Source organism: Rana temporaria, chromosome 5 (assembly GCF_905171775.1).
Source record: "Rana temporaria chromosome 5, aRanTem1.1, whole genome shotgun sequence".
NCBI classification, from domain to species: Eukaryota; Metazoa; Chordata; class Amphibia; order Anura; family Ranidae; genus Rana; species Rana temporaria.
This window is the reverse complement of record NC_053493.1, coordinates 117,746,210-117,771,503: the sequence shown is the minus strand read 5'-3', so window position 1 is coordinate 117,771,503 and position 25,294 is coordinate 117,746,210. Positions and strand designations below refer to the sequence as shown.

At 42.3% G+C, this 25,294-nt stretch overlaps 1 protein-coding gene across 2 annotated transcripts in view; it reads left to right on the top strand.

Moving 5' to 3' along the window:
- Window positions 1-25,294, top strand: part of CAPN7 (calpain 7) — a 101,259-nt gene that overhangs the window by 54,051 nt on the left and 21,914 nt on the right. The window contains exons 9-15 of one of the 2 annotated variants that reach the window (XM_040353059.1): window positions 2,792-2,885; window positions 4,274-4,420; window positions 5,751-5,857; window positions 12,145-12,265; window positions 15,545-15,689; window positions 18,750-18,849; window positions 20,893-21,028. In XM_040353059.1, coding sequence (XP_040208993.1) covers window positions 2,792-2,885; window positions 4,274-4,420; window positions 5,751-5,857; window positions 12,145-12,265; window positions 15,545-15,689; window positions 18,750-18,849; window positions 20,893-21,028 — 850 coding nt within the window. The remainder of the gene's footprint in view (window positions 1-2,791; window positions 2,886-4,273; window positions 4,421-5,750; window positions 5,858-12,144; window positions 12,266-15,544; window positions 15,690-18,749; window positions 18,850-20,892; window positions 21,029-25,294) is intronic. The other variant, XM_040353060.1, reaches the window with a different exon arrangement.

Below are 25,294 nucleotides of genomic sequence, written 5' to 3'. Positions count from 1 at the left end.
TGGAACTGCTGTGTATAAACATATGAGATATATGAATCTATTTCTAAAAGTCTAAAATCTATATTTTTCTTTCCTCTAATTACACCATGTTATATACCGTGTTTCCCTGAAAATAAGACCTAGCGCTTTTTTCCAGGAGACCTGCAATATAAGCCCTACCCCTAAAATAAGTCCTAGTTTAAAGTGCTTGTTAAATCCCATAATCCACTCTAGTATAGTAGTATATAATGTACAATGTGTGTGTGTTCCTGTGATATAATTGTGGGGAAGAGAGCTCCGGCGGGTCACAGAAGCGCAGAGAAGCGCTATAAAAAAAGGTATTCGGCTCAATTACATGACAAAAACACACACACTGTACACTATATACTAGCCGGGGAGTCACGCCACCGCCCCACCCGCTGTCTTTTGGGAAACACACTGGTCCCAGAAGACAGCGGGGACCAGTGAGAACACGCTGCGCGACTCGCACATGCGCAGTAGGAAAGTGAAGCCGCAACGCTTCACTTCCTGATTCACTCACCGAGGGATGGCGGCGGGGACAGCTGAGAGCCGACTTCCGCTTCGGCTGCCGACATCACTGACATCCTGGACAGGTAAGTGTCCATTTATTAAAAGTCAGCAGCTGCTGTATTTGTAGCTCCTGGCCTTTAATATATTTTTTATTTTTTTAGGCGTACCTCTGCTTTAAAGAGCACAATATACACAGGGATATGGGAAATAATTATCGACACTGATACACGTACACCTACACGGGTTACACTGGATGGACTATGGTCGTTATTTAATCTTACCTACTATGTAACTATGTAAAAGGTATTAGAATCATGTATTTTTTTTTTCCCGTTTTCACACTGTTTTGTCCTCCATGAAATAATCCATTAAAAGCTGTTGTAACATTCTGCCACTTAAAAATACTTTTCTCCTGTAGTTCACCAATTTTTTTACGGAGAATTTATAGTTGCCTACAGAGCTTTTTTTCTCAGAAAATAGGTGCAGGAACTCAACCATGACCCCGTTCAGATTTCACAAACAGTAGAAGGGGCTTAAAGGGGCATTAAATACCAGGATTGCATTACATATAGAGTGCATAGTTCAGGGGGTTACACACACAGTGCAGAGCTGTCACTTGTAAACACAGAAACCAGACTTCTGTGTTTACAAGTGATTGTGGTGAGCAGGCACCAAAGGGTCTGAGCCAGAGGTGGTGGAACTGAGTTCCCCCAAGTTCCCCCTGAAAAAAAGCCCTGGTTGCCTATATGCCTAACGTAATTCATTATTTTCTGGAGAGGTAGCCATAAGAAAAGGTCTGTGTTTTTTTTGTGTTTTTTTTTTGGGGGGGGGGGGGGGGGGCAGATTAGCATTTCACTTTTCTTTGCATTATGTCTAGTTGTATTATTTTACCCCGTGTTCCAATGTGACATGTTTCTGTTTCAATTTTTTATAAATTCAGGCAGAGTGTTTTTAGGATGCAAAACTAAGTTGCATAACAACCACACCAAAGGGCCGGATTCACGTAACACTTACGCCGACGTATCTCGAGATACGCCGCGTAAGTGTTAATGTGCGCCATCGTATCTATGCGCCGTACCCATAGAACTAGATACGCCTGAAAATAGACTTCCTCCGACCGACGTAAGTTTCCTACACCGTCGTATCTTGGGCGCATATTTACGCTGGCCGCAAGGGGCGCTTCCATTGATTTACGCGTCGAATATGCAAATGACCTAGATACGCCGATTCACGAACGTACTTGTGCCCGTCGCAGTAATATACGCCGTTTACGTAAGGCGTACGTCCGGCGTAAAGTTCCACATATAGGATGCGCATCCCATGCAAAGGTATGGCCCACGTAACAGCCGTCGTATTTTACGTCGTTTACGTAGTACTACGTGAATAGGGCTGGGCGTAGGTTACGTTCAGTGATTCGATGTATCTTAGGCGTTCCGACGTGATTCTGAGCATGCGCACTGGGAAGCATCCACGGGACAGCGCATGCGCCGTTCGTTCGGCCCTACATTTGCATGGGGTCACGCTTCATTTAAATGGATCACGCCCGCTTCCTTCCTACTTTGAATTAGGCGGGCTTACGCCGGACAATTTACATTACGCCGGCGCAACGTTGGGAGCGAGTGCTTTGTGAATACTGTTCTTGCCTCTCTGAGTTACGTCGGCGTAGCGCATATGAGATGCGCTACGCCGGTATAAAGATGCGCCAATCTACGTGAATCCGGCCCAAAGTGTGCATGTCGGTGTGCTTAGAGAACCCAGTAACAGCCATATGACATGGTAACCACAACATCCTCGGGTCTGGCTGATGACCATCTAATGTCCATGGACACCTTAGGAGAGGAATAATACAGTGGCGGTTCGTCCATAGAGGGCGCTGGAGCGCCACCCCCTCTGGCTCTCGCTCGCCACTGAGTCTAATAACATACATTCATGCATTGCATGTATTAAACAAATACATGTACTGTACTATTTTCTACAGGGTGTCACTAAGAAATAATGCTGGCCTTACTGATGTGCACGTTTAACCAGTTTTCACTTATTACTCCTGTTAACACTGCTTTGGCATATCCCCTAATTTGTTCCAAATACTAAAGAATATTCTTATCTATTATATAAATGACAGCTGTGTTATTAGTTTATATACCGTACGTATATTCTATCCTGGGATTATTTTTTTATTTTGTTTTAGGTGCTTAAATATTGGTGACCAAAAAATAAGCAAATTGGTGCATTTTGGCTGAAAATCATACTGATTTTTTTTATCATTTTTTTTATCACTTAGCATAATCTATCCACAAAATAAAAAAGGGGAGCCAGAGTATAATCCATGTGGGAAATATATGGTGAAGCTGCACATCAATGGTGTACCTAGAAAGGTAAGCATTGCCCTGTTTTTTTTTTCTTCATAGGGTATTTTGAATAATCACTGGTAATGTTCTTATGCTCATGACTTTTTTCTGAGCTTATACATCTTTAAGCTTGAAGTGTCTTATTGATTTTCTATCTTCAAATAGAAAAATCTTGCTTTTTTTCTGATTGTGTTGTTTTACTCCTACCTTCAAAGTAAATGAGGCTATGCCAGTGGCGTAACTAGAACCTTCAGGGCCCTGGTACAAGAAGCCATAAAGGGCCCCCTTGAGCCCGGTGGCGGAATGCCAGGGCCCGCTCACAAGTGCGACCTTTGTGACCCTGGTAGTTCCGCCACTGATGTCAGTAGCTTTTTTTTTTTTATAAAATTTTTTACCATGTTGTTTTCTTTATTTTTTTTTTTAATAGCTTTGTGGAAATATCAGGGGTCTAAACAGACCTCTGATGTTCCACCTTTGAGACAAAGAAAGGAGATTGACTCCTGTACAGATCTTCCCATTCATTCATAAACTGAAGCATATTAAACACAGCTATGAATGGACAGAGTCAGAGTCAGTGATCAGTTTGGATTACTGACTTTATTCATTCAGACAAGAAAGGGGCCGGTAAATTACATATTTACCAGCCCCTTCCCCGATCTTCATCCTGACAGATACACCGCAGCAACCGGGGGGAAAGGGGAGGGGGGAATCTTCAGCGACTGCAGGAGGAAAATTAAGAGATCTGTTCTTTTATATGCAACCCACCAGTCCCCCTATCGACCTTCTTTTTGCTGCCCCCTTGTGCTTTCCTGCCCCCTTGAGCTCTTTCCCTGCCCACCTGTGCGCTCTCCTGCCCCCCCTCCCCCCGTCTGTCTGCACTGCCGGGTTCCTTCCTCCCCTCTCCAGCCAGCTCCAGTGGGGGAAGAGGGGGCAAGGAGAGAGCACAGGTGGGCTGGAAAAGAGCTCAAGGGGGCAGGAAAGTTCAGGGGGGGCAGCAAAAAGAAGGTTTATAGGAGGAGTGGTGGGGGCTGCATATAGAGGAACCGATCTCTTCGTTTTACTCCTGCAGTCACTGAATGCCTGCGGGAGGAAGAGGCTGAGAAGCGGGGGATAGATTATGCTTTGCGCTGTAGATGGATCAAAATTCTGGGAGGCTGATATTTCCGTGCAGTAGTTTTGTCTTTGTTTTGTTTTTTACTTATTTATCGAAATTATAAAAAAATCGTTATTTTGTTTTAGTGTTAATGAATTACGAGATATTTTAGTTTCTCTACCATCGCTATGGAGTAAAACAGAGTTGTGCTTACTGTAAGCTTTAACCCTACATTTTTCGGGGTGTCTGAAAAGTAAAGATGAAATCTAATTGGTTTGTATAGAACACATGTTTGAGCATAAAACACAATTTATATTTACAGGTTATAATAGATGATTTTCTGCCTGTGGATCATAATGGAGAGTTGCTGTGTTCATATTCTAATAACAAGAATGAGTTGTGGGTGTCTTTGATTGAAAAAGCCTACATGAAAGTAATGGGAGGTTATGACTTTCCTGGATCTAATTCGGTGAGTAAGGCTGTTATAGCAGTAAAGATGGCTGCCTCACAGTTTTGATTGGTTACTAATCACTTAAAGCAAATGTAAAATGGAGAGTCCCATTGCATATTTCTTTAACGGCAGTAAATGTATTTTTAAATACTAGTGTAAATACTTGAATATGCCTTTAGCTTTGCCATTCCCAGCAACATTTCTGAAACATGTTGTTTTATCATAGGTGTGCCAGGTACCGATTCACCCTGTTTCCTATCTCCCATGTGCAGTGCTGCCAGCTTCCCTCCACTCCTCTGAGGAGCAAGGAAGGGGTTGGTAAATATTTCATTAACTGACCCCTTCCTTTTCAGAATTTTCTTAAAGGGGTTGTAAAGGTAAATGTTTTTTCACCCTAATGCATCCTATGCATTAAGGTGAAAAAACATCCGATGGTACCGCCCCCCCCCCCCCCCCCGAACCCCCGTTTTACTTACCTGACCCCTCGAAAATCCCGCTCGCGTCCACGTGATCCTCTTCGGTTCCCAGCCTGGCCGTTGATTGGCTAGGCTGGACGGATTGATGGCAGCGCAGCCATTGGCCGGCGCTGCTGTCAATCATAGCAGATTACGTGGCGCGCCGGGGGGCAGGGCCGAGTGATACAGTCGGCGGCTATGCCCGCCGCTGTATCACGGGAGCCCACTCGCAAAAGCTTTCCACCATGCGAGCTCGCTCGCATGAAGGTTGAAAACTTTTGCGAGGAGAAGCCGAGACAGTCGCCGAGGGACCCCAGAAGACAGGGTTAGGGGACACTCTGCTGCACAGTGGAGGTAAGTAGAACATGTTTTTTATTTAAAAAAAAAAGTTTTGCCTTTAGTGTTCCTTTAACTGAAGCATTAACTGCAGAGAAAGTTAGTTTCTTTCTCTGTCTCAAAACAGAGGCATCAGCAGTCTGTTTAGACCCTTGATATTTCACCAAAGCCCCATAATTTAGTAAAAAAGTAATAAAAAATAATATTGTAAAAAATAATCTAAAATAAAAATAGTAAAAAAATAATTAGAAAAACTGATGCTGTCCCTTGCCCTACTGACACAAATCTTTGCTCTACTGACACCGTCCACTGCTCTGCTGATTTTACACGCATATGTGTTTGTGCTCTGGGGTGCACACCCTAATGCAATGGGCTGCGCACACCAATGTGTTTTATCCTTGTAGTTTGTGAGACAATCTTGTGAATGACTGAATGAAGGTAAAAATGGTTAGGTTTAGGAGAGTGATGCAGTAGTCCTTTGCAACAGTTAAGCCCTTTAGGTATTCGATATTAAACACTGGATTAATGTACCCTTTTGTACTATATCGTCCTTGCAGAACATCGACCTACATGCACTGACTGGATGGATACCAGAGAGGATTGCTATGCACTCAGGCAACCAAGCTTTTGATAAAGAAAGCACTTTTAGAATGCTCTACCAAAGGTCTGTCCCTTGTGTCTGTCTATGAATAGACTATGTTTTGTGTGTCTGTAGCATATAATCTCAGGGACGGACTGACAACTCATGGGGCCCCCGGGCAATAGGAGATTTATGAGGCCCCCGGGCAATAGGAGATTATGGGGCCCACAGGCAATAGATTATGGGGGTCACACAATACATATACAGTACACACACACATACAGTATACATACACAGTATAGACACACAATATATATACACACACACATACAGTATACATACACAGTATAGACACACAATATATACAAAGAATACACATGCACGCACTGAAAAGGTACTAGAGAGGTGGGGTACCTATAATCTTGGGATTTTTTTAAAAACACAGATTTTTACATACTGTCCCTGGTTTTACTGAGGCTGGCAACAGTTATGGGGCCCCCTAGTGACATGGGGCCCTCAGGCAGTACACGAATGGTCAGTCCGCCCCTGTATAATCTATATTACAACTCTAACTATATTAGAGAACTCGATAATCGTTACAGATACTGTATGTGCATTAAATTTACAATTTAATAATTTAAAAATGATTTGTAATGGCTTTATTTTGTGGGGAATAACCTTTTCCGACCTAAAAAAGTTTTGTTTTTTTGCAAATTTACATTGGTCCAGCTTGACTTAATACAAATATCCATATCTGATATCTGGAGGACCTCTGGGGTTGCTGATAATAACTGTAGTATGTAGCCTAGATTTTCCGGAGGCTGCTCCAGCAGCTTCGCTTCTGCACACTGAACAGAAGGGGTCGCTCGCTCAGCAGTATTGCCATACAGAGAACACCTTTTTTTTTTTTTTTTTTTTTTTTTTATACAAAGCAGCCTCAGATTGAAAGAGGTGGTGATCGTAACATTTTCCGAATCTGAATCTCTTCAACAGGGTAATCACTTTATTAGCCATTGTTAAACCTTAGGTCTTTGTTGCAGTCTCTGGGGTCAGTTCACTAAAGCCTACTACACGCCATTAGTTGTTGAACGAAAAAAAAAATTGATAGCTGCGGTTGGAGCCGCTGTACTAACAATCCCGACAGTAGTGCAGCGATCTCCCCTGCTGTTCTTTTGTATTCTGACAGGGGGTGTCCCTCCGCCAGAACACTCCAGTCAACGGTCTCTGCTATTGGCTGAGAGCACTTATTGGGAGCAGTTCAGATGCTGGTTTGCCAGCATGCTTGTGTTACAGAAGCCGATTCTGTCGGACCGGTTGCCATACACACAGGCTGGCCAATGTTGCCTGACATTCGGCCCATGTCTACTAGGCTTAAGAGATAAAAAAATATCGCACACATTTTTGTGTTTTAAAACTTGTGTGATATTTATCTCGGAAGCAGGCAATTCGCTAAAAAAATGTTCATTTGTTTCTATTTTGGGTTTTTAAATGCTTTATTTTACTACAGACCGGACCTCTGGCTCAAGCGGGAAATGAAACATTTAGCAGCAGTATTATTACCACTGCTAAGGCCCCTTTCACACTACCACGACTTCAAAGTAGTGCAATGTTGCCACGATTTTACAGCGAGTTTGCGGCCGCAATGATTTTGACGCAATTTAAGGGATACCTGAGGTCTATGAATTTGAACTTGCATCAAAGTCTGATCAAAGTAGTGCAGGGACTACTTTGAAGTCGGCACTACTTGAAGTCGTACTAATATGAATCATTGTCATTGGAAATCATAGGGAAACGACTTGTCATGCTACTTTGCAGTCCCAAATCGTGGGACAGGTCGTACAAGTGTGAAAGGGGCCTAAATATGACAGCTCTAGGTCAAAGAAGGTGGTTGTCAGGGAGCCGGCATCTGCTGGCGTCGTAACAACACCTGCCAAAGTTGTAAAACTTTGTTCAGAGGTTAAGGTTTGTTTTACCTTCAGACATTAAGACAGGGTTTGACAAATTTGCTTGGAATCTAGGAGCCAGCTAAAAAATTTAGGAGCCAGAAAACGCGCCCTGTTCCGACGAGCTTGCGCGCAGAAGCGAACACACACGTGAGCAGCGACCGCATATGTAAATCGTGTTCAAACCACACATGTGAGGTATCGCCGCGATTGGTAGAGCGAGAGCAATAATTCTAGCCCTAGACCTTCTCTGTAACTCAAAACATGCAACCTGTAGAATTTTTTAAACGTCCCCTATGGAGATTTTAAAGGGTAAAAGTTTGTCGCTATTCCACGAGCGGACGCAATTTTGAAGCGTGACATGTTGGGTATGAATTTACTCGGCGTAACATTATCTTTCATAATATTAAAAAAAATGGGGATAACTTTACTGTTGTCTTATTTTTTAATTAAAAAAAGTGTAATTTTTTCCCAAAAAAGTGCGCTTGTAAGACCGCTGTGCAAATACGGCGTGACAGAAAGTATTGCAACGATCGCCATTTTTATTCTCTAGGGTGTTAGGATAAAAAATATATATAATGTTTGGGGGTTCTAATTCGAGGGAAGAAGATGGCAGTGAAAATAGTGAAAATAGTGAAAAATTACATTAGAATTGCTGTTTAACTTGTAATGCTTAACTTGTAATACCAACGGCCACCACCAGATGGCGCCAGCTTACACATCTGGTGGTAATAACTTGTAATACCAACGGCTCACCACCAGATGGCGCCAGCTCACAAAAAAAAAGCCAAGTCGCCAGGACCCTATTTCTAGTCGCCATGGCGACCCGGGGACCGGGATTTGTCGAGCCCTGCATTCAGGGCCGGATTAACAATGGGGCTGATGGAGCTGCAGCTCCAGGCCCCTTTCTCAAGATAGGCCCATTTGCCCAAAAAAAAAAAAAATTTTTTTAAGATTTTTTTTTTTTAAGATCGAATTTGGGGGGTTGTAGCTCGATGACCAGAGGTCACAGAAACCCCACATTTGGGGGTAGGCATGGGAAGAGCTACCCCACAACTGGTTAAAATATGGGACGGCTATCATTTATGGTTTCGGAGATACGGGCCTGCTTGCACAGCCTGTCAGAAGCTACATTCAGAGCGGCCAATATAAATACAAGCTGACACACTGCAGCAGACTGATAGGATCACAGGGCTTATAATAATTATTTGTATATTAACCCCTTGCCACCCAGGCCAATTCTGACACTTCTCTACTTCATGTAAAAATCATCATTGTTTTTTTGCTAGAAAATTACTCTATGGTGGTCTTTGCACTTTTTATGTTGCAGGGTACAGAGCTGCACGATTCTGGCTAAAATGAGAATTGCATTTTTTTTGCTTAGAAGATAGATCACGATTCTCTCACGATTGTTGCGGCGTAACATCATCTTTCACATTAAAACAAAAAAAAAAAAATGGGCTAACTTCACTGTTTTGTTTTTATGGTTTTTATTATTCATTGAAGTGGGAAAATGCAGTGTGACATAACATATTGCAGCAATAGCCATTGTATTCCCTAGAGTCTCTGCTAAAATATATATAATGTTTGGCAGTTCCAAGTAATTTTCTAGCAAATAATATTGCTTTCTAACTTAAGAAACAAGTGTTGGACTTTAAGTGGTTAAATTTTGTTACAATGTTAGTTAGTTACAATGTTTCATTTTGTTTACAAACTTCGCAGACTGCCCAGATTTGTTTTTTACACACAGAAGTGTATCCCTTTGATCTAAGAAGGAAGTGTCAGTTACAATGTTTCCTGTTAAAAACTTGGCAGACTGCCCAGATATTTTCTTTTGACAGCTGAAAGTCTCTCCACTTGTTATATGAAAGAATCAGCAAACTCTGCATTGAAGATCATCAGGGGGGTTGAATCGAGATCACGATTTTTTTTAACGATTAATTGTGCAGCTCTAGCACGGTATTTGCGCAGCAATTTTTCAAACATGTTTTTTTGGAAAAAAATGTTTCATTCATTAAAAAAACAGTTAGTTAGTTAAGTTAGCACAATTTTTTTTGGTATCCTAAGCGATGCTTTACATTTTTTTAGGTTACATGTTTAGAGTTACAGAGGAGGTCTAGTACTAGAATTATTGTTCTCGCTCTAACGATCGTGGCGTATGTAACCTGTGTGTATCTGGCTCTGATACTACCAGTGCCTACCCAGCCACTGACTAGTATCTCTCCCCAGCCTGTCCCCACACACCCTCTCACCTGCTGACCTGTGGATGGGGGAATCACTCCTGCAGTGTTATTGTGTTCTGCCAGTGCGTACAATGATCAGTATTGCTAACTTTAGCTGGCAGCACTGATTGTTTTAAGAAAAAAAAACAGGCTGGTTGTACTCAAGTTGATTAATAGATTGACTTGTGTAAAACCAGCTAGCCCATACATAGATTGACTATGGCTGGTCTCTGCATAATTGGCGTAATTTCAATCCATGTATGACCCGCTTAACCACTACTCAGTCCCTAAATATCCTTCCACTCCTGTACATAGTGCTCACTGTCATACTCTCCACACTCCTCTCCTGTACATAACGCCCACTGTCATACCCTTCACACTCCTCTCCTGTACATAGTGCCTGCTGTCATACACTTCTCTCCTGTACTTAGTGCCCACTGTCGCACCCTCCACACTCCTCTCCTGTACATACTGCTCACTGTCATACCCTCCACACTCCTCTCCTATACATAGTGCCCACTGTCATACCCTCCACACTCCTCTCCTATACATAGTGTTCACTGTCATACCCTCCACACTCCTCTCCTATACATAGAGCCCACTATCATACCGTCTACATTCCTCTCCTGTACATACTGCCCACTGTCATACCCTCCACACTCCTCTCCTGTACATACTGCCCCATCATACCCTCCACACTTCTCTCTGGTACGTACTACCCTCTGTCATACCCCCTCACTCTTCCTGTACATACTGCCCATTGTCATACCCTTCACACTCCTCTCCTGTACATAGTGCTTTTTTCCGTACCCTTTGTACTCCTCTCCTGTACATAGTGCCCACTGTTAGACCCTCCACATTCCTCTCCCTCACCTGCACATACTTCCCACTTATATACTACCGTCCATACTCCTCCCCTATGTCGCTTACCCACAAAAACAGTTCTTTAAAATTATACTGAATATCCTCAATGTTACCAGCTCTAGAATGGACACACTTTTGTTAGTTCAACTAAAGGAAATATCAGTTCTCATATTTGTTCTGCCCCATTATTAGTACTCATTTAATTTTGTGATTACTACTATGATGTATAGAGGAACATCGGGGATCTCAGCTACTCTAAATATAGCACTTATATAAAAAAGTGGCCCTGAAAATATTTTTTAAATGTTGGCAACTGTGCACTTAGGCACTGCCCAAGGGCCACCGTCCACCGGGTCAGTAGGGGGCCCCATGAGAGGCTCCTGGGATCCTGTGATAATAAAGCGGTAGTAAACTTTCCTGACATTACTACTTTTTAGAGGACCTGGGGTAGGTTATGCCACAACGTACAAGTATACACAGCATATTAGCACATTAGTGTACACTTCAATTTTCAGACTGAGCCCTCCAGTGCTGCGATGAATCAGGCGGGGCCTGGACACTTCCATCTTCACCCGGTCTTCCTTCTGGGTTCTGTGCCTTTGGTCACTTGCCTTGGCTGGGCTGCGTTCATGTCATTCCCACGCATTTATTTATTATTTATTAGGCCTCGTACACACGACAGAGTTTCTCGGCAGAATTCAGCGAGAAACTCGGTCAGAGCTGGATTCTGCCGAGAAACTCTGTCGTGTGTACACTTTCGGCCCGATGGAGCCGCCGAGGAACTCGTCGAGAAAATAGAGAACATGTTCTCTATTTTCTCGTTGTTCTATGGGAGAACTCGGCCCGCCGAGCTCCTCGGCGGCTTCAGGGCTGAACTCGCCGAGGAACTCGATGTGTTTGGCACGTCGAGTTCCTCGGCCATGTGTACGAGGCCTCACACCCCATTCACACCTCCGCGACAAAACGCCCGACGCCGGCCGCTCGTGCCGCTGGAGGGGAGAATTCCCATTGCTGTCTATGAGATGGTTCACATCTCATAGACGCCGTACACCTGCGGCATGAAAAAAAGTCCCGGACCCTTTTTTTCAGGCGGCATTGGTGTTCGGCCATACAAAGCAATAGGAAGGATTTGTAAAAAAAAAGTTACACTATTCGCGGCAAAATACGCCGCGTACGCGGCGTTACTTGTCGCAGAGGTGTGAATGCAGCCTAAAAGGCCCCACCAAAATCCTCAGCACCAGGCCCATGATGTTCTTAATCTGGCCCTGCCTGCATTAAGAGGTTAAAAAATTACATTTGGCTTTATTCTAATTGTATTCTATTCTGTTTGTGTTCTTTTCAGATTTCACAAAGGTGATGTACTTATTACTACAGCTACAGGAGTGATGACTGAAGAAGAAGGGGAAAAATGGGGATTGGTCCCTACACATGCATACGCTGTCCTGGACATAAGGGAATACAAGGTTTGATTTTACATGTTTGTTGACATATTACATACCGGTATATCCTTAAATGCGTTACTTCTGTTTTTTTACAATTATTTAAAGGGAATCTCTTACCTAGAATATTTTGTATTGTTATTCACCAGTTCAATGCTGTTCTTGGCAAAAGTAATTTTATATTGTGGAGTACTCTGCAGTCACAGCATTTATTTAGCAAATAGAAATGATTCCTGCATTGTCTCATTGACATTGTTCTTTGCTCACATGTTAAAATTGATTTATAGTATATTTAAACCCAATGGCTGTATAATGTAGCTTTCCAGTCCTTAGATGTGGTGGCTGCATAAGTTTTTTTTTTTTTTTTTTTTTCAGGCCAAAAACATTTTTAAGCAAGTGCATAAAACTATCTTTTGATCCTGCCAGAAATCAAGTGTCCTTTTAACTTCCTTTGCACTGATCTGAAATCTCACCATAATGTTGTCAGCTTTCCTGGCTGTCTTCTGTGAACAACAAATCATCTCCTCGCTCTGAAAATTAGAGTGCATTGAGTTAAAGCGGGGGTTCACCCTATCGACGAAAAAAAAAAATTTTTTTTTTCTTTTACCATAAAATCAGGCATTGTAGCGCGAGCTACAGTATGCCTGTCCCGAATTTTTTACCCCCGTACTCACCTTGTACGCGTAGATCGAAGATACCGGGGAATGGGCGTGCCTATGGAGACGGAGGATGATTGACGGCCGGCTCTGGCGCGTCACGCTTCTCCGGAAATAGCCGAAATAGGCTTGGCTCTTCACGACGCGTGCGCATAGCCTGTGCGCAGGCGCCGTGAAGAGCCGAGACCTACTCCGGCTGTCTTCGGGGAGAGTGACGTGCCAGGGCCGGCCGTCAATCATCCTCCCTCTCCATAGGCACGCCCATTCCCCGCGGGAGCCGAAATCTACGATGTCCGATTACAAGGTGAGTCCGGGGTTAAAAAAATCGGGACAGGCATACTGTAGCTCGCGCTACAATGCCTGTCTCGATGGTAAAATCGTGTCGGGGGGGTGAACTAGCGCTTTAAGCCCAGTACACACTGATGCCCCATACACACGTGCGGGATTTCCAATGGGAATAGTTCCAATCGGAAATCCAGAGGGGAAAGCCGAGAACCTGCTCGGTCAGTTTTTCTCCTACACATGGTCAGTTTTCCCAACAGGAAAACTGCGATGGAGCTTTGGCCAGGAATCGTGGCCGTGTGTATGCTCCATCACTGTTTTTCCCATAGGAAAACTGCGGGGCAAAAGTTCTGCCGGTTTTCCCGGCGGCAAACAAGAGAACTGGTTCTTCTTTTTTTCTTTTTTTTGTCCCGCGTTTTTTGGCCAGTTTTCCCCTTGAAAAAACTGCAAGGAGCATACACACGGCCGGGATTCCCGGCCAAAAGCTCTCCTCACAGTTTTTCCATCGGGAAAACTGATCGTGTGTACGAGGCATTACAGTTATACAGTACACACGATCATTTTTTAGCATGAAAAAAAAAACGTTTTTCATGTCTAAAAAACTGCGTTTTCCCAACTTCATCATTAAAACGATGTTGCCCACACACTATCGTTTTAAAAAAATGATCTAGCAAAGCGCGGTGACGTACAACACGTACAACGGCACTATAAAGGGGAAGTTCCATTCGCCTTTGGGCTGCTTTAGCTGATTCCGTGTTGGTAAAAGACGATTCGCGCTTTTTTGTCTGTTACAGCGTGATGAATGTGCTTACTCCATTATGAACGGTAGTTTTACCAGAACGAGCGCTCCCGTCTCATAACTTGCTTCTGAGCATGCGCAGGTTTTTTACATCGTTTTAGCCCACACACGATCATTTTTTACAACCCGAAAAACGACATAGTTTAAAACGACGTTAAAAAATGCAGCATGTTCGAATTTTTTTTTTTGGTCGTTTTTCAGAACCTGAAAAATGATGTGAAGCCCACACACGATCATTTTAAATGACATTTTTGAAAAACAAAATTTTTTTCATGCTGAAAAATGATTGTGTGTACGCGGCATCAGTTTTTTTTTTTTTAGCCCGCTGGGTTTAACAAAGAAAAAAAACTTAGGCCCTTTCTGTATTAACTATCCGATGTTAGTGCAGCAATCCCCCAGCTGAGCTATTGTGTTCTGACAGGGGGACTGCCCCTTTCCCCGCAAACCGGTCAGCGCTCACAGCCATTTGACTGCCAGCGCTGATTGGGTGCTGATCAGCTGCTGGTTTTCAAGCATGCCCATTCGGCAGAAGCCTGCTGTACAGACAGGCGGAATGTTGACCGGTATCTGTAGAACTGGCCAATATTCGACCCAAGTGTACCAGGCTTTAATGTTGTCAACCTATAGCAGGAATTGTGTCACAGGGAGAATATAAACGAAAAACAATCCAGGAAAACAAAATCTATGCAGCCATCATTTCTAAGGGCTGGTAAACTCCAATATATACCGGTAATACATTTTCGTTTTTGGCTTGGATGTTCTTTAGTAACCTAAGGCCTTCGAAATCAAAATGTCTAATCCAAGGATTATTCCCTACACAATACAAAACACTCAGATCCTTCCTTTTACATTCCCAGTGCAATGTTAGGAAATAAAAGGGAGAAGAATATGGTTATTATAGTTAGTGTGCACAATTCTGCATCCAGAAATCTTGATAAATGTAGAATCCATAGAATAATAGTTGTAGCATCGCACTGTAACTAATTAGAAGTTGGTTTACAACATGCTGTGCACAATGCTGAATTTTGATCATCTGTTAGAGATTTCTGCACACTATTTATCAGTTACAGCATGTGTGTTTGGACTCCTTTTTAAGTGCAACAGGGGCCTCCTCTGAAAGGTGATTTGCACTCGGATCACTTTTCATATGTATTTGACAGGATGGGAGGAGGCAATATGTCGCCTCCGCACCACCTGATTTAACCTTATAACTGCCCTACTACCGCACCGCATTCGCATGCAGTTGCAGAGCTGTTCCAGCAGGGCTCCATTGAACTGCATTAGACCCATTCAGCGAAAGTGACTTGCTATTTAAGTTTTCCCGCAGTATATGTACACCCATGAATGACTGTATCTTTAGTGTTCATGTAGGCAGTCGGGTGGGGAAGGGGCCATTAAAACTGCAGATTAACTTCCTGGTTTTACTGATCCCCCCCCCCCCCCCCCCCAGTATTTGCCAACCTACCAGATTGAAATTTACTGGCACGACACCCGAAATTCAAGGGCGTATGTACAATGCATTGTTTTAATAAACAACATAAAATTATGATTGCTGTTACTTTGCAGACGTTGAGGTTCCTGCAGTTGAAGAACCCCTGGAGCCATTTAAGGTGGAAAGGTCGTTTTTGTGAGAATGATGAGAGGAGCTGGACCCCTGAGTTGCAGAAATACTTGAATTTTGATCCACGAACAGCTCAGAAAATTGACAATGGTAAAGTGTGTGTGTGTGTGTGTGTGTGTGTGTGTGTATGTATATATATATATATATATATATATATATATATATGTGTGTGTGTGTGTGTGTGTGTGTGTGTGTGTGTGTGTATATATGTATGCATGTGTATATATATTTATATATATATATACTGTATATACATAACTGTGTATGTATGTTTATATAAATTGGGCACAGGCACAATTTTCGATTTTTCAGATATTTACAAAAACATATTCAAGCTATAGTTATATAATGGATATGGGCTGAAAGTGCACACTCTCATGTTTAATTTGAGGGTATGTACATCCAAATCAGAGGAAGGGTGTAGGAATTACAGTCCTTAAGACTAGTCAACCCCCTCCCCCCTTTTTCAAAGGACCAAAAGTAATTGGACAATTGAATCAAAAGTTTGATGTTTCATGGCCAGGTGTGGACTACACCTTCGTTATTTCTTCATCAATTACAGTACAGACCAAAAGTTTGGACACACCTTCTCATTCAAAGAGTTTTCTTTATTTTCATGACTATGAAAATTGTAGATTCACACTGAAGGCATCAAAACTATGAATTAACACATGTGGAATTATACATAACAAAAAAAGTGTGAAACAACTGAAAATATATTTCATATTCTAGGTTCTTCAAAGTAGCCACCTTTTGCTTTGATTACTGCTTTGCACACTCTTGGCATTCTCTTGATGAGCTTCAAGAGGTAGTCACCTGGCGCAGAACCCCATCACTCTCCTTCTTGGTCAAATAGCCCTTACACAGCCTGGAGGTGTGTTTGGGGTCATTGTCCTGTTGAAAAATAAATGATGGTCCAACTAAACGCAAACCGGATGGAAACGCAAACCGCTGCAAGATGCTGTGGTAGCCATGCTGGTTCAGTATGCCTTCAATTTTGATTAAATCCCCAACAGTGTCACCAGCAAAGCACCCCCACACCATCACACCTCCTCCTCCATGCTTCACGGTGGGAACCAGGCATGTAGAGTCCATCCGTTCACCTTTTCTGCGTCGCACAAAGACACGGGGGTTGGAACCAAAGATCTCAAGTTTGGACTGATCAGACCAAAGCACAGATTTCCACTGGTCTAATGTCCATTCCTTGTGTTCTTTAGCCCAAACAAGTCTATTCTGCTTGTTGCCTTTCTTTAGCAGTGGTTTCCTAGCAGATATTCTACCATTAAGGCCTGATTCACACAGTCTCCTCTTAACAGTTCTAGAGATGTGTCTGCTGCAAAAGGTGGCTATTTTGAAGAACCTAGAATATGAAATATATTTTCAGTTTCACACTTTTTTGTTATGTATAATTCCACGTGTGTTAATTCATAGTTTTGATGCCTTCAGTGTGAATCTACAATTTTCATAGTCATGAAAATAAAGAAAACTCTTTGAATGAGAAGGTGTGTCCAAACTTTTGGTCTGTACTGTAAGTAGGTAAAAGGTCTGTAGTTGATTTCTAAGTGTGATATTTGCATTTGGAACCTATTGGTGTGAACCTAAACAAATCCATCAGAGAGATAGCAGCAACATTGGGAGTGGCCAAAGCAACAGTTTGATACATTCTGATGAAAGAAGAACACACTGGTGAGCTTGGCAACATAAAAAGGCGGACATCCGAGGAAGACAACAGTGGTGGAAGATCGCAGGATCCTATCTATGTTAAAGAAAAACTCATTCACAACATCTAGACACATGAAGGACACTCTCCAGGAGGTGAGAGTATTATTGTCAATGTCTACACTCAAGAGAAGACTTCTCAAAAGCAAATACAGAGGGTTCACCACAAGGTGCAGACCTTTCATGAGCCTAAAGAATAGAAAAGCCAAATTAGACTTTGCCAAAAATAATATCTCAAAAAGCCAGACCAGTTCCGGAAAAGCATTCTTTGGACGGATGAAACTAAGATTAATCTGTACCAGAATGACAGGAAGAAAAAAGTGTGGAGAAAGCTTGGAACAACTCAGGATCCAAAGCACACAAGGTCCTCTGTAAAACATGGTGGAGGCAGTATGATGGCATGGGCATGCATGGCTTCTAGTGGCATTGGGTTATTCTGCAGTGTTTAGAGATATACTGTCAGCCCAGATTCAGCCAAATGCAGTAAAGTTGATTGGACCATGCTTCACAGTACAGATGGACAATGATCCAAAACACATTGCAAATGCAGCCCAGGAGCTTTTGAAAGAAAATAAGTGGAATATTCTGCAATGGCCAAGTCAATCACCTGATCTCAACCCAATTGAGCATGCATTTCACTTGCTGAAGGAAAAACTAAAGGCAGAAAGACCCACAAACAAAGAACTGAAGACAACTGTTAGAGCCTGGCAAAGCATCAGAAAGGAGGAAACCCAGTCTTTGGTAATGTCCATGGGTTCCAGACTTCAGGCAGTCATTACCAGTAAAGGATTCGCAACAAAATATATATATATATATATATATATATATATATATATATATATATATATATAAAAAAAGTTTATGATTATATTCATTTGTTCAATTACATTTGAGCCCCTGAAAACCGGGAGACACTGTATAAAAATTGTTTCAGTTCCTAAAATTTGTACTTGATATTTTATGTTCAACCCCTTGAATTAAAGCTGAAAGTTTGCACTTCATATTAATTTGGATTATTTTGTTCTAAATTTATTCTGGTGACACAGAGAGGCAAAAGTATGAAAATTGTGCCCGTGTCCAAATATATATGGACCTAACTGTGTATGCGTGTGTGTATATGTATATATTTGTGTGTGTGTGTGTGTGTGTATATGTATGTAAATATATATATATATATATATATATATATATATATATATATGTGTATGTGTATATATATATATATATATATATATATATATATATATATATATATATATATATATATATATATAAAAAATACATTTGCATTTAAAAAAAATAACACTAATATACGCATCACAACACAGATTCCATAGTTACATTCACGTCAGTCCCTGTCTCTTAAAGAAGCTTTTAGAACCTACCACATATAGTTACATTTTTTATCCTTTCGATATTTCTCATTCCTAGGTATTTTTTGGATTACATGGGACGATCTGTGTCAGTACTATGATGTCATCTATTTAAGCTGGAACCCAAGCCTCTTCAAAGAATCGACATGTATTCACAGGTTTGTCATTTCATTGTTTTTCATTTTTTTTTTTAACCCCTTAATGCTGAAGGCATTGTTTAAACTTAAAGTGGAACTTCACTCAAAAGGGGAAGTTCCGCTTTAAGGCCTCCTCCCCCTCCTCTTTCAAGAATGGTCTTTTGAGGAGAGGGGGAGCGGGTACCTGATTTTGACAGGTACCCGCTACCATTTGAGCTGGGGTGAGGACGGCGCTGAATTGTGGGACAGGTGAGAGGCTGTTAAGAGTCAGCAGTTACAGTTTTAACATATGGAGGGTTCATAAAACCATAATACTCATTGTTCCCTTGTGTATCAGTTTGACCAACAGGCGTGTTGCTTAACTATTAAATAAGGAGTCACATTATTATTATTATACAGGATTTATACAGCGCCAACAGTTTACGCAGTGCTTTACAACTTGAGGGTAGACAGTACAAATACAATCCACTTTATACAGTAGGAATCGGAGGTCCCTACTCATTAGAGCTTACAGTCTAAGAGGGAAGGTCAAGAGATACAAAAGGTAATAACTGTGGGGGATGTGCTGATGGAGAACATAAAAGTACAGTTGTTGGGTGGGGGCCAGATAGGCTTCTCTGAAGAGATGAGTTTTCAGGGATCGTCTGGAAGTGGACGAAGTAGGAGAAAGTTAGACAGATTGGGGTAGAGCATTCCAGAGGATGGGAGAGGCTCTTGTGAAGTCCTGAAGGCGAGCATGGGATGAGGTAACAAAGGAGTTAGAAAGCAGGAGGTCTTGGGAGGAGCGAAGAGAACAATTAGGGTGGTATTTTGAGACTAGGTTGGGGATGTAGCTGGGGACTAGGTTGTGGATGGCTTTGTAAGTTATTGATATGAATAAAAAGTGATGAGTGCAAACTGCAAATTTAACAGTGAATAACAAGACAGTCCATAGGGACTGATAACAATCTATTTATAAACCAAATCAAAAGGCTGTGTATTAAGGTGAAAAAACACCCAAATAAAAAACTAAATTCAATAATAAAGTCCAAAATTTAAGTGAATAAAAGTGCTATATCAAAGATGGACAAGTCTTCTGTCCTTGGATCATCAATGTGAAAAATCTGGATACACTTCGCTAAGCCTGGGCTCACAGAGCGCTTACCTCCAGTCACTGGGTAATGTGCATCAACGAAATCCTCCAAGGCCTGGGGCAGGATCCAAACAGTGGGTAACTCGTATTCCACAGAGTCTTCCAAGTGCTGAGGTGGAATCCAGGAACGTTCTCTGTGTCTACTGCCAGTACAGGTCCAGGCTAAAAGCGAAGTCAACTCAGCAGGATAGCCACACCATATATCAGGAGCAAATATGGAAATAAAAAGCTCTCATAGTGAAGTACGTAAGCACTTGTATGTTTAATAAAGGTAAAAATGTGCTTACATCAAGAAAAACAGGTAAAAAACGCCAAACAGCAGCACTTCCGGTGGACGGTCAGGGTATCACGTCACTTCCGGTCACGGAATTTAATTTGTATTTTGAATTGAATTTGTTGGTTGAGTGGCAGCCAATGGAGGGATTAGCAGAGGGGTATAGCAGACGTTGAGTGGTTTGTCAGGTGGATGAGCCTGGCAGCAGCGTTCATGATGGACTGTGTGGAGATGTGCCTATTCAGAGGTAATCCAATGAGGAGGGAGTTGCAGTAGTCGAGGTGAGAGATGACCAGGGAGTGGATTAGAAGCTTTGTGGTGACATTGGTTAGGAAGGGAGGTTGGAGGTTGAGGCGGAAAATTTTGGATAGCGATAGGATGTGGGGCCGAAAGGTTAGTTTGGAGTTCAGGATTACACCTAGGACCTTGGTGTGGGGGGACAAGTTGATAGTTGAGCCGTTGATATTGACAGAGAAATCAGGGGAAGTGGCACCTGAGGGAGGAAATGATGCTTCCAGCTCTGATGTTGTTTTGTGGAAAACTCCCAGCTGGAATGCAATATGAGTTGAAGTATATTAACAATGTAGTTTCCTATGATGTACCATATGTTACAGAAACTTTTCTTTTTATATATTCTTTTTTTTTTTTTTTTTTTAAGTACATGGGACGCAAAGCAGGGCCCAGTAAAAGATGCTTACAGTCTTGCAAACAATCCTCAGTACAGGCTTGAGGTCCAGTGCCCTAAAGGGGGAGCTGCGGTATGGATCCTGCTAAGCAGACATATCACTGACAAGGTTTGTACAGCCATCCAGTAACAGCTTGTGTATAATCAGAAATGCCACTGCTCTGTAGTGTACACAAGTGCAAGCGATGCACTAAATTATTTTATGTATTCTTTATTCAAACTCATGATCATTTGCGCACTAAAGATCCTCAGCTCACAAAAGAAATATTACATCAGTGTGTTATTTTTCTGCTTGAAATTAACACATAACTCTTGAAAGTCTTATTCATTTTCCACACAAAGACTATTATAGTATTGTGTAAACACATATTTACAGTATATTTACATTTTTTGTGCCAAGTATCCAATATGTTTGATTTATGCACTTTGTATGTGAGGAATTTAGTAACTTTTGATGTTCCTTTATGCACTGTGCACTATGCTCTGTATTTTATTTGATTGCACTTGAGTTGTATTTGATGCACATTTATTTATAATAGCCCAGCACATTATTATGAAGTGTTATTTTATACCACAAAGGCAATTATTTTATATCAAAACCAAAACTAAATCTGCGCTATCGTAATAGTGAGCGGCCACAAACAATCCAGTGAAAAAAGAAAGCAAAAATGGTGTATACAAAAATTGTACCGCTAAAGAAAAATAGAAAAATTGCAAAAAGACACTGATAGTCTCTATCGAACACTAAATGACAGTGCAATTAGATACAAGTCCATAAATATGCCAGAACTTGATAGAAGAATGGACCACGTGCAGAGAAATAATCCAAACCTACGGTGATTCACAATGACCCACCACCAGTTAGAGGGGAGGCTTACCAGATATGATGGACCCAAGTGAGCGTACGCTCAAAGGGTCATCAAAGCTTAATATATGTAGATAATGGCTGCATCATCAGGAACCGAATATTCAATCGGCAGGATACACTTGGAATCTTCACTTGAAGCAAAACAGGGGAAGATACCAAACAACTTGGAGATGACTCACAGAAAGCCGTACCCAGAGTGCATAGAGGAAAATGAAAGGCACATAGTGTGATTCCGTAAAAACTTAAATGTTTTAATAACGGTTAAAAACACTTACAATTAGTTGGGTAATAAAAGGACATCAATATAAAGGTGTGCATGGCAGCAGTAGAGCCCCGACGCGTTTCGAAAAAAATCTTGCATCATCCCCAGATGAATATTCGGTTCCTGATGATGCAGCCATTATCTACATATATTAAGCTTTGATGACCCTTTGAGCGTACGCTCACTTGGGTCCACCATATCTGGTAAGCCTCCCCTCTAACTGGTGGTGGGCACCCGTTTTCACTCACTAAAGTCATTGTGAATCACCGTGGGTTTGGATTATTTCTCTGCACATGGTCCATTCTTCTATCAAGTTCTGGCATATTTATGGACTTATATCTAATTGCACTGTCATTTAGTGTTGGATAGAGACTATCAGTGTCTCTTTGCAATTTTTAAATTTTTCTTTAGCGCTACAATTTTTGTATACAATTATTTTATATCACCTTAACCGCTTAAGCCCCGGACCATATTGCTGGTCAAAGACCTGGCCACTTTTTGTGATTCGGCACTGCGACGCTTTAACTGACAATTGCGCGGTCGTGCGACGTGGCTCCCAAACAAAATTGGCGTCCTTTTTTTTCCACAAATAGAGCTTTCTTTTGGTGGTATTTGATCACCTCTGCGGTTTTTAGTTTTTGCGCTATGAACAAAAATAGAGTGACAATTTTGAAAAAAAATGAATATTTTTAACTTTTTGCTATAATAAATATCCCCCAAAAATATATAAAAAAAAAAAAAATGTTTCCTCAGTTTAGGCCGATACGTATTCTTCTTCATATTTTTCGTAAAAAAAACACAACAACTTTTGACTCATTTTTGGGACCATTGGCATTTTTATAGCGATCAGTGCTATAAAAATGTATTGATTACTATAAAAATGCCACTGGCAGGGAAGGGGTTAAGTATGTTCCCTGGGTGTGTTCTAACTGAAGGGGGGGTGGACTGACTTAGGGGAAATGACTGATCGCTGTTCATACATTGTATGAACAGACAATCAGGCATTTCTCCCTCTGACAGGACCGGGAGCTGTGTGTTTACACACACAACTCCCGGTTCTCGCTCTGAAACAAGCAATCGCGGGTGCCCGGCGGTGATCGCGCCTGCCGGGCACGCGCGTCGGTGTCAGGGGCGAGCAGGGGGGCAAAATTACTTATAGCTACGTGATCTCGCCCAGCAGAGCCGACCTGCCTCTGTCATAGCAACTTGGGTATTACCAGGCTTAAAGTGGATGTAAACCCACTCTCATCCTTTCTAAACTACTGCCATAGTGCTGATCTATAAGGATATACATGTCTCCTGCATGTATCCTTACCTGTCAAATGTCTCCCCTCTGTCTGTTATAAGAACTGAAAAACTGCAGATTCTGTGGGTGGATCTGTTGTCTGGAGCTCTGTGGGTGGAGTCGAGATGTCAGTATACTCCCCGCCCTTCTCTACACTCCCCTTGTCAACATGCATTTTTTCCTGTGTATTCCTTACACTAAATTCTGCTATGATCACTAACATCCAGTCAAAATCCAGAAAAGTAACTACATGACTTCAGAAAAAGAGTGGGGGTGGGAATTAAAAAATAATGCCTGTCTCCAGGCTAGTGCATGAGATATGTTAATAACCTGTCACTCACAGCAAGGGGGCGGAACGAACTAAGGTTTTTCTCTGTAAGTCCGTTTAATTTCACTGAACAATAAAAGAGGATTTCTCGGAGCTGGATTAACTCTGTGTGGCAAGACTGGGCACAGATGATAGGAAATCTTATACTCTACATTGTGACATCAAAACAAAAACAAAATAATTGGGTTTACATCCACTTTAAGATGGCCATATTTTATAGAGGAAAATAGCTCTTTGATTAGTCTTTGTGAAATGGCTTTTACAGTCAAAACACATAAAAAATCAATGCAATTACCGTATATTTATCGGCGTATACCGCGCACTTTTTTGCCCTGAAAATCAGGGCAAAATCGTGGGTGCGCTGTATACGCCGATACCCGCTTTCCCGCGCCGAGTTTGAATACTGCGCCGACATATACCGAGCGCAGTACACTCGGGTATAGTTGGGCAGTCTCGGCTCCTTCCGCGCTCACGTCCTGGACGTACAGGACGTCAGCGCGAGAGTTGCCGAGACTGCCCGACAATACACAAGTGTACTGCGCTCTATATATGTCGGCGCGGGAAACGAGGGGGGAGGACGCGAGGACGCCACAGAAGGACGCCGGACCCGACGAAGAGGACACCCGAAGCCGCCGACGGACGACGAACCCGACGAGGCCGCCGATGGACGCCGCACAAGACACCAAAACTAAGTACAAAAAAACTTTTTTCCACAGGAATCCGCTGCAACTTTAGGGGTGCGCGCTATACCCCAATAAATACGGTAACTTCTTAAAATGTCAACTGCCAGGGTCATTTAACACACATTACACAGAAATGGTACAATGTTGTCCCCATCAGGAAATCCACTCTAAAGCCTCATACACACGGTTGGACTTCAAACAAACTTTTCCGTGGAAAAGCGTTGGCCGTGGACTTGGTATGCATACACACGGCAGGACTTTTTCAGCAAACTTTCCCCAAATCACATGTTTTTTCAGCTCTTTTCTGCTCTTTACCCCCCACCCTTTGGTCAAATTCTGCTATTGTTGGTTGATTTTAACATTGGTTCTGAGCATACGTGTTTGTACTTTGGACAAAAGTCCGATGGACTCTTGTACACACGATAGGACTTCGCACCGTAGGACTTTTGTTGCCGAAAAGTTTGTCCGTTTGCAGAGCGAACTTTTGCATAGAAACTAATCAGATTCCAGGCTTAAGCCCTCAATCACACTGAGTTTAAAATCGTGCAAGTTCGGGGGCGATTTGAAAGACATTTGTGCGGGTTCATACACAGATGTCTATAACAATCACCCCTGAAGTCCCCAAAAGTAGTGCAGGAAGTACTTTTGGGAATCGGTGCGGCGCTGCAAAGTCGACGTCGCACCCATACGGATGGTGCCGTTGCCGGCAATTGGCTCAGATTTGGCAAATTGGCCCAATGTGAATGAGGGCTTATTGCCAAAGTTTAACCACTTGCCGCCCGCCAATGACAGATTGACGTCGGCAAAGTGGTTGTAGAATCCTGACTGGACGTCATATGACGTCCTCAGGATTCTGAGCCGCTGCGCGCCCCCGGGGGCGCGCATGGCGGCGATCGTTGTTGCGGGGTGTCAGTCTGACACCCCGCAACACCGATCTCGGTAAAGAGTC